General features: G+C 42.5%; 1 protein-coding gene across 2 annotated transcripts in view; it reads left to right on the top strand.

Annotated features, from left to right (window-relative positions):
• The first annotated feature begins 304 nt into the window (after nt 1-304).
• PPM1L (protein phosphatase, Mg2+/Mn2+ dependent 1L) overlaps nt 305-10,679 on the top strand; it is a 265,078-nt gene continuing 254,703 nt past the window's right edge. For both annotated transcript variants that reach the window (XM_010952057.3, XM_045514536.2), the window contains exon 1: nt 305-1,491. In XM_010952057.3, the coding sequence (XP_010950359.2) occupies nt 1,093-1,491 (399 nt within the window). In that variant the 5' untranslated portion in view covers nt 305-1,092. The remainder of the gene's footprint in view (nt 1,492-10,679) is intronic.

Raw genomic sequence — 10,679 nt, 5'->3', positions numbered from 1 at the left:
GGTAGCAGTAGCTCCCGGGAAACCACCGTTCAGACTACCAGGGTCAGTATTATAATGTTCTGAGAGCTCGCACAGGAGGCAGAAACGACCATCCACTCGAACTCGGCCGCGGCCGCGCCCCTTCCCTCCCCCTCGGTTCGCCCGGACCGCCTGGAGCTGCAAGAGCGCCAGCTGCCGCCGAGTCGCTTCAGCTTTTGACAGCTCCGCGCGGGCACCTCCGGGCCTCGAATCCCGGCTCAAGGGGCGGGGCGAGGCGGGGCGAGGCGGGGCGGGGCGAGCGCGCGCTGGGCGGGGCGAGCGCGAGCCGGGGCTCGAGGAGGGAGCGCGCGAGACGAGCCGAGCCGAGCGAAGCGGAGCAGAGCAGGGAGGTGTTCAGGAGAGGCAGGCAGAGCGCGGCCGGCCGCTTGCGGCTCCGCACCTATCGTGCTGCGTCGCCGGGCTCCGCGTACCCCCGCCTCTGCCCAGGCTCCAGCAAAACTTTTATTCTCTGGGGCCTCCTGGGGTGTCTGAAGGACTCCAAGCGCTCGGCCCGCTCTGCGCTCCCCTGCAGCTGCGACCAAGGGGACGTGCATCCCTTGCCCGCCAGGCTCTCGCGCCCCGCGCCTCCTTACCTGCTGAACGCTCCCCGAAGCGGCCAGGGGGCACCCGCGGAGGAGCCGAAAGGGCGCCAGCGCCTCTAAACTCTCCCGCCCACCTCGGCCGACCCGCCCGGCCCAACTTTATCTTGATTCCTCTCTTCTAGCCCGGCACCCGCAACTGCTGCTGCCACCGCCACTGTCTTGGCCGCCGCCGCCTCACAAAGGGGCGTAGGGAGGGGAGGCGGCGCGAGCGGCGGACAAGGCTCCGGTGCACAGGGCGCGGGCCTCTGGGCCGCTGAGGCCCGGAGACAAAAGAGAAACTGCCTCTGTTCGCCGTGCGGGCTTGGAGCTGCCTGCTCGTCCGCCTCCCGGCAGGTTCCGCGAACCTCCTCCCCCTCCACCCTCGGCTGCTGCTCCGCCTCTCTCCGCGCGGGCCGTCTCCGCAGTGCTCCGGGACCCGGCGAGCCTTCGGGGCGCGCGTCGCTGCTGGTGGTTGGGGCTCTAGCGATAATAAATGATAGAGGATACGATGACTTTGCTGTCTCTCTTGGGTCGCATCATGCGCTACTTCTTGCTGAGACCCGAGACGCTCTTCCTGCTGTGCATCAGCTTGGCGCTGTGGAGTTACTTCTTCCACACGGACGAGGTGAAGACCATCGTCAAGTCCAGCCGGGACGCCGTGAAGATGGTGAAGGGCAAGGTGGCTGAAATCATGCAGAACGATCGGCTCGGGGGGCTCGACGTGCTGGAGGCGGAGTTTTCCAAGACCTGGGAGTTCAAGAGCCACAATGTGGCCGTGTATTCCATCCAGGGCCGGAGAGACCACATGGAGGACCGCTTCGAAGTTCTTACGGACCTAGCCAACAAGACACATCCGTCCATCTTCGGGATCTTCGACGGCCACGGAGGCGAGGTAAGAGTTTTCTGGAGCTCTGTGTGTGTGCCTGCGCGCTCGCGCGCGCGCATAAATAACAGGACGTTGTGTGAGCGGCAGGGTAGGACCTGAGTGCGAGAGGCGTGGTGATGACCTGGTGCCGGGCTGGACAAAGCCACTACTTCCACATGTGGCCAAGTTGCCAAAAACACTGCTGGATCTAGACCTCTTGTACTGAGGGTCCTATGTCGGGGAGGTAGGGTCATCCATAACCTATTTTGTGCTTCATAATATATGAGGTTTCCCAAGGCCAAAACCCAGCAAATGACTGCTAGTTTTGCTGGGAGAGGTAATGGTTTCAACAATGAACTTTGGCGTGAGGCCTCAGCTCCCCTAGCACAAAGAAGGAAGATAGTATTCTTTGATTCTCGTTCGGGAAAAGACAGACTCAGTGGAGCCGAGTCTGCGAGGGTTTAGAGAGGATGAAGGAACCTCTGACTCCTTCCCATCGCCTGTGCCCTGAGGAGAAACCCGAGGGGCAGCGCTGCGCTTCTTCCCAGTTCCATTAACTTTGCCAGTGCCACCCGGCCACTTGACAGCAGCTCTTCGCTGGCCGCCTGCGTTTAACCGAATCGAGGCGCAGGACGGAGATGCTTCTGGCATTTGCAGAGGTGTCGGTGCCCGCAGAGGCAGCAGTGCTCGGATCTGGTCCCTGCCCCCTGGCTGGCGTGGGACGCAGACGTCTTCTTGCTTGTAAATTCCTTCTAAATTTGGGGTTCCTGCGGGAGCAAGAGATGAGGTTAGACGCCGGTTCAGGTCCCTCTCCCAAATTTCTGCGGCACCCAGATTGCTCTCCCGGGCTTAGATTTCCAGGAGGTCGGGGCGAGAGTTGGCTTTGGTCCTTGGGCATTGGCCCAGGCGAAGTGAGTGGCAGATATGGCTTCTGCGCCGTGCTCCAAAGAGCACCAGGCCAGATACCCCGTTATTCTAAGTTTGGCAGTTTGGAACAGTTTCTTGCTGCATACTTTTTCCCCCCTTTTCAACCTACATTTTTACCCGTATTCCCGCGCCCCCCTTCGCCACCCCTTCTTCATCATTTCCCTCTCCTCCCACAGCCCCGAACTCCCACCCAGCTTTTCCCCCTTTCCCTTAATTCTCTTCTTGGCCCTTCTGGTCTTTGGGTGGGCTCTAGGGGATGTCATTCTCTTTCAAGCTTGTTCTTTGGCCTTTGTTTTGGGTGAACACTGAGAGAGCTTTCAATTGGTTATCTTAACTGCATTCTCTTTTGGATACAAAGTCACCTCACCCACCAATCTGCTAATCATTCCAACATACTGTATCTACCTGCCTTGTAGAACCAACTTTGCAATTAATGACAAACTTAGTTGGAAAATTTATTTAGTAGAGATGAAATCAGGTTTTGCTATTTTCCAGCCACCCTAGCCCTTTGTATGTTCTGTCTTTTAAAATAAAGGTTTCTCATTGATTGTAATTTTGTAGCCTCTCCTGTAACGTAGGGGGGGTTCCTTCCTTTCCCCTTGGTCACAGGGAAGATGAAAGGTGTAGTTAACTGAGGGAAGAAATGCTGTGTATTTGGATAAAAACATATCTGCAAGACAAGGTTATCAATATAATGGCTAATTAATTTTTTAGCTTCAGTCAGAATGTCTGTATATTCATTTTATGTGCCTTATCTGTTGGAAGTCATTTAATAAAGCTTATATTTATTTTGTATTTTTATGTTAAAATTGTTGGCAGATGATAATCTGCTTCTTGTCTTAGCATAGTTTTATTCTTTTAAAATTTTTATTTATTTTTTTAAAAAATTATTTTTTAACTTTCTTTTTAATTTTTGGAGGGGTTTGTTTTTGTTTTAGGGGGAGGTAATTACATTTATTTATTTATTTTAATGGAGGTACTGGGAATGGAACCCAGGACCTCATGCATGCTAGGCATGTACTCTACCACTGAGCTGTACCCTCCCCCACAGTTTTATTCTTAATTTACAGGTTTGGATGTAATATTAATGCTGTGAAACTTTGGGTTATGTATGTCTGGGTATGCTGTATTGCATGTTTTGAGCCTACATGTGTAAGTGAATGGGTATTTAAATTTTTCTTCTAAGTTGATATTCTAAAATCTGAACATTGAAGACCCCAATAGATTTTAGGTTGAAAAATTTACAGTACTATCTTCTGGCAAATTCACCATTCAGAGAAGGGACATGCTAAATGCTTTTATTTAACTAGAAATATTTTACTTGTATAGGAATTTTTCATTAAATTTTTAGATAGTAAACGAGCTGATCATTGTTAGCCACCCTATGAAATGCATTTCATTGTTCCTTATATTAAAAAGCTTGCTGTTTGCAAAATAGTTAATAATATCAGTACCCTGAAAAATAGAATAATTTGTTCCATCTATAACTGTATACAGTATATAGTCAGTTCATTCATTCTGGCTTTGTTTTGGGGCAAAATAAGTAGTTTAAAAACAAACTATTTAAATGCTATTGGGAATGCGATAACAAATAATCTTAGGTAATTTCTCTCTTGCTTTTTCTTTCATCCGAAGAAAATCCCACCATCTAATTTTTTTGTATTTTGTGTTGTTTAGCTCCTTTAATATTCACCAGAGGAGGGTGCCACTGTTTGATTTTGGTGTAGATGATAGTTATCTCCTTTCAGAAAAGAGGGAGCTTTTTCTGAACTCTCTGTCTGTATACCTTTATATGTTGTCTGTAGAGTGTCACGGAAGATGAATGAGGAGTTAAACTTTATTTCTAGTAATTCAAACTAATAAAAATCAGGGCCCATCTACAGTGGTAGTGCTTTTAGATACAGAAAGACCCTAAGCCACCTTGTGAATCTGTTTCATCCTGTATTTTAGATGAGATGTTTATTGATGGTAGGAGTATTTGTGACCTTCCTAAGGCTACATGTCTTGTTCAAGGCCTTCGGTTTGATGATCTTTATATTAAACCAGTGGACAAATTAGTTTGCATATTTGCCTGAGTAAATAGCACACTAGGGATATGAGGGTGAATGAAACATGATTCCCATCTTCAGAAAGTTTCAGTGTGGTGAGAGAGATAGACCTGTATACCAGAAATTATAGACATGGTGTGCTGAGGGTGTTATTGGAATACCGAAGAGGGTCATTTAAATCAAACTGGGAGGTGGGAGGCCCTGGGAAAGACACCTTAAAGGCATCATTTACTGCAAGGTTAAAAGTGTAGGCTTTGGCTTGAGATTTGGTTTTGAATCTCTGCTCTGTCTTATACTAACTGTGACGTTGGGCAAGTTGTTTTTGCAACTTTATCAGGGAGTTTTTAATCTAAAAAATATGGATAATAATGAAGGTCTTAACCTTCATCAGTTGCATAATACTCTGTCTAGAGAAATACTTGATGGAGAGAAGGTTGTGGAAGAAGAAAGCTTAAAGACCAAAAAGTCTGCAGTGTTGGGGCATCAGTATCCAAGGAAGGAAGGAGACTACCTGTGAAAGCCATAGCTTTGATCACTACTGGTGAACTGACTATTAATTTAGGATTCCAGGTATCTTAGCATTGGGAAAGCAGCATCCTGGCTTCAGGTGCAAATTTTATAATTCGGAAAAAAGAATATTCTTTATGATTAGTTAATAAATTGGTATTCTGATTTGTACTTCAGCCTCTTAGGAGTTGAGTTAACTTGAGTTAGTTCTCAGTCTCTTCAGCTGTGTATTTTTGACAAAGATATGTCTCTGAACATGTTATGCTGGGGACTATACTCTGGATGGCTGTGAATTCTAGGTGGATCATATCTTAATGAGCTGTGTCTTGGAGGTTCTACAGGCCAGGTTCCTCACTTTATGCTCTTAAACCCTTGAGACATTCTAACTACCATACTATGGGTGGATGGTTGACTCTGTGTGTGTGTGTGTGTGTGTGTGTGTGTGTGTGTGTGTATAAAGTGATTGTTTTGCTGTATAATGCAAATTAAAACAGAAAGGTTAAAAAAAACTCAGATTGTATCAACTAATGTGGAAAGGTTATTTTTAAAGTTATAAATGATGTTTATCTAGGAAAATTGTTTTGCTTATCTGTAATTTTTATCCACAGGCAAAAGGTGTTTTGTTTTTTTAAACTTTTTAAAAATTAACTAGAAGAAATATTACCCATCCTTTCAGGCAACTTTGTCAGCGTTCATAGCTGAACTCTACCTAGAAAAACAATTGTTATGCGCTCTATATGCTTATGGGCATTACTGTATTAAAGGTCACATATCATACAATTGACACACAGTTTGGTCAGGGGTTTAAGCTTAGAGTTCCACACTTCACATCAGAGAGAAGCTGTACTTCAGATACTTGTCAGGAGCTATAGTCTTGAGAGTTAGCACTTCTCAGAAGCTCAGAAGAAAAACTGCTTATGGTGGGTTGCCTGAAGGATGTATACAGTCAAGTTCTTTAGATCAGTGGTTCTTAACTTTTCTTGAGTCATTCTTCTCTTTGAGGATGTTATGAAACCACAGACATATCCCCCAGAAAAATGGACATGAACATCAAGTTTTGTTTATAATTTCAAAGCGAAGTGGATGCCTGAAGCCTCTGGATTTTAGGTTAGTCTAGATAGAATCAAATCTGTTTCTGATAAATCTAGACCTGCAGGGAGCTGTGTACCTGGACCCCACCTTGCCCTGATCGTGTCCCTCTCTGTCATTTTGCACTTACTGACTTTTGTGCTGGCATTTGCCCGTGAGGACTGTTATGAGGGACGGTCTTCCAAAGCTCTCTGATAAATCAACTGCAGAGAAGTCATTGAGGACTTTATTTGTTACATTATATAGTATCTTCTTTATGAGGACCAAGGGAGAGAGTGTTCTCTGAGAGCTTTTTGTTTTTATCTTAAGGATGCTGAATCATGTAGCTGATTGGATCATCCTGTGTTTGTTGGCTGCTAGGAATGTTAGAGCCAAACCTCTGACCTGCCTCTATCAAGTGTGCAGAATTTTACTAATTTGGCACATGAACCTCATTCCTAGGACAGCTTATCTTTCCTCCATTTAGTTTTCCTTTGTCCCATTTTTCTCTATTTCCTCTTCAATATGTCATTTTCTCTTGTAGTGTATGTATTTATGTAAGTTTTATTGAATCCTTTCTGAAATAAGATATACTAGTTCCAAATAAATAAATTATGAGTGATACAATGAATGATCTGCTTTTCAGACATTACAGCTGCTGTTAGTAAATGGGCCCCCACATTACTGATGTACAAGAGGCCTGTGGATTAAGCGTGAACAAATGCCTTATGGTTGAAGAAAAAATTCAGATTATTTTAGTTTAAAATGGCACGTTAACATTTCTGCGCCCAAAAGGGGGAACACACTTTCCCTTTAGTACCCACACCTATTCTGTGCTTGGCAACTCTTTGAAGGCGAAGGTAGGATCCTGACTGCTGACCTTGGTGTATCTTCTGAACAGACTGTTTAGAAATTCAGTTCAAATAAACCTACATTTTCTGTATAGTTTGCCACATGTGGCAAACAGTAGTATGCTCTCTGTAATGCCCAAAGATGAATCAGTGTGTTCCCTGCCCTCAGGAAGCATTCCATCTACTTCAAGAGATGATTTTTTTTTTTTTTAAATAGAACTACAGGATGTAGTTCGACCACCTACAAGAGGGTGCTGCCTGTCTGAGGGAGCCTGGGGAGTCTTGGACAATTTTGAAGAGGAACTGGCGTTTGATTATTTCCTGGCATTTCAGTAGACAGAGACTGGGTGGAGGGAGAATGAAAAGATGACATTATAGGTGGAAGAACAAGTGTGAAAATGGACTAGAGGAAGTAAAATGCAGGCACAGTGGTAAGACAGGCAGGGAGCTCATTGGTTTAGAGCAGGCTTTCCCCATCTGCTGTCATCTAGAGGCCCACTCATTTTCTTCCATATTTGAGTACCTTCTGTGTTATGATATACTTAATCCTATTTTTTTAGATTGACTATTTTTTAATTAAGTATATTTGTTTAAAAAAGAAACTCCGTATCAGCGCTGTGAGTAGAAAATCCATAAAATTAAATTCTTGGCCTCCAACTTTTTAATAAGCTGTCTCCATCTTGATGGAGTAGAGCGATTCTAAAAAGGTTCTTCTGCTAGTGTCTGGTTGCTTCCAGAGTCCCTGTGTCCCTCTCCTCTTGCTCTTTATGAGGAGGGCGGCTTTTAAAGTTTAACTATTGGCCATAATTTGAAGTGAGGCAGGGTGTGCTCCCTCTGCAGGTGGAAGGTACCTCTAGCGATGCTACTCCTTGAGGAACCCTGGTTTGGAACAGCTTTCCACTGTGACTCACGTGACAGATATGATTTCATGTGTAACACACCTCCATGGGGAACCCAGGGTTATGGGCAGTTCCCAGTGTCTAGCAGAAATTCCATCCCCATTTCTAATGCAAGTAAATGAGAAGACATAGGAATAAACCTGAATCCTTGCTAGCTTAGTTTAGAAAGTAAATAATTAATAAGTTTTGGTACTTGAGCCAATATGGGTCACAAATTGTGACTACTTAAATGATAAGATCCATCTGTGTGCTGGGACACAGTTGAAGAGCCTTGGCCTGGAGTTTATGGTGCACACAGCTGAGAAGTGGGAGATGCTGCTGGAACTGTCGTCAGCACTGATGCTGAAAGCCACGCTGAGGAGCCTATCGATATTGGAGAACCCTTGGGTATTTTTGAGCAAAGGAATGGCTTTTAAATCCAAGCTTTGGTAATCTGTTCCTCTAATCTATATAGAGGATTGACGTGAACAAACAAAATAGAGAAAGGGTGTGTGTGTAGGGGGGGTTGTCCACTGGAAGCCTGGGACAGAGCAGTGAAGATGAAACCCAGGGGTGTGGACAGTTGCTGAAAGAGGGGGAAAGGATGAATTGGAGACCCTCTTGAAGTAGTAAGACTGCTGTCGAGGTTCCCAATGTGACACCATCAACATGAAAGAGGGCAGTTGATGGAAGGGCGAATTTGGACAATAGTGAGAATAGCATGAATTTGGCTGTTAATTTGTTTCCTTTCTCCCTTATATTTAGACACTTCCTGGGACTCGTAAAATATTTGTTGATGGTTAACTCCCCATTTTGTAGAACACTATTTCTGTCATAGCTTAACTAAATGGACACATTTTAAAACAATGAAAATATACATTATAAATAATATCTAATTTATTCCAATGGAAAGTTATTTATTACTCTTCTACTTCGTTACTAGGAATAATTTATGTTTTGTTACAAACTGTAGCTTTCCCAAGACTAAGAAACAGCACAGTATCTTCATTTCTCTTAAATGATTTCATTTCCCTGACAATGATTTTAAAATTAAAAAATGTGTATTATTCAGTCTCAGATGAAAGTGGTCCCTGGGATCTGTCTAATTTAAATGTAGGCACATAATTCATTATGGACTCAGATTTTTTTTCCAGTTATATATGTATAACTGGACTCAGATTTTGAAAAAGTAATAACTTAATTCATTAGGGACTCAGATTTTTAAAAAGTAATAGCTTAATTTTGCGTGTTAATATTTGAAGCATTTGTTTTATTCTATTTTGATCTTGAACTACTTAGGTAATATATTTTTATTTATGTATGTATTATCATTATTTTTGAAGGGGAGGTAATAGGTTTATTAATTTATTTATTTTTAGAGGAGGTACTGGGGATTGAACCCAGAACCTTGTGCATACTAAGCATGCACTCTATCACTTGAGCTATCCCCTACCCCCCCAGTAGTATATTTTTGTGATTTAACTTCTGTTACCATTTTAATAATCCTATTTAATGACTATTAAAATAAATTTACAGCAAATTAAACATATTTAAAAATAAATTAGTTTTAAAATTATGAAAGTACTGTGATTACCTGATAGATAGTATAGAAAAGAAAAACAGTTACTTCAAATTTCATTATCCTGTCACATCCACTATTATAATTTTGGTGTATTACTTGCTCATATTTTTTATATGCATTTTAAATGTAATTTTACATTGTTATAATTATATATACACATATATGGTTTTAAATCTTGGGATTTTCTCACTTTGTGCAATCATATGAACACATAGTCGTTTTGCTATATAATTCTTTTTTATATTTCTAATGTATTTTTTAGTGATGGAGTAATATTTTACTGAATGGATATTTGATAAATTACTCAATTGCTTCCTTATTGGTATACTTTGAGGTTCCTCTAACTTTTCACCATTGTAAATAACATTGTAGTAAGTATTTTTATTCTTCTGCTGTAGTTTGGATTATTTCTCCAGGGTGGATTTCCAGAAGAGGGATTTCTGGACCAGAGGAGAAAGAAAAAACCTCCAGTATTATTGATGATGATGATGATGATGATGATGATGATTGAATATGTATAATATTCCAAGTAGTGTTTAAAGTACTTTGTATACTATCTAATTTTAATTATCATAAGAATTTTTGAGATAGGTACTATGGTATCCCCATTTTATATGTGTAGAAGTTAAAGCACTGAGAGGGTGAGTAATTTACCCAAGGTTTCTCACAGCTCATAGGTGGTAAAACTAGGATTTGAAACTGGGATTCAAACTTAGAGCTGTCTACCTCCAAAGCCTGTGCTGTCAGTTTCTGGTTGAAGCTTTATAGTCTCATAATTTGGGCAATAAACTGCACCTTAGCATAGTTGAGGTGAACACTGTCTGGTCTTCTTGTGTTGATCAGTAAGACTTGGAGTTTCTTCTTTGACAGCTGCGTTCCTATGTCCTGTGACATGTTGGTAGGTGGATCTTATAATTACCTAAGAAAGTCCTGAAATGAAAAAACTGTGGGGTCATAAGCCAGAGCAGGGGGTGACTCACATTTAAATACAGTTCTCATCCACTCCCCTTCTTTGTTGGCAGAATCTCTCTCCCACTACAGAGACTCTGTCACATTTTTGCCTGTTTGCTCGTGGAAGGCTTGCATAGACATTATAGTGGCATGAATAAAGCCATTAGCAACAAAGAACAATGATTTATGTTTTATTTTAAAGTACCAAAGGCTTGACTTTAGGGTAAGTATGTAGGGGTGAGTATGTGTTTGCATAATTTCTCTTTATACTGAAGCACTGTTTTTTGGGGGGGGTAGTGAGGGGGGAGGACAGAAATAATTTCCTAATATGAAGTTAATTTCGAACAGCAAAATATTATTTTCTCTTTTGTTTATAATACTGACTTAGTATGTTAGCTTGAGT

This window comes from Camelus bactrianus, chromosome 1 (genome assembly GCF_048773025.1).
Source record: "Camelus bactrianus isolate YW-2024 breed Bactrian camel chromosome 1, ASM4877302v1, whole genome shotgun sequence".
Classification (NCBI taxonomy): Eukaryota; Metazoa; Chordata; class Mammalia; order Artiodactyla; family Camelidae; genus Camelus; species Camelus bactrianus.
Note: the sequence above shows the minus strand (reverse complement) of the source record. Positions and strands in the feature narration are given on the sequence as shown.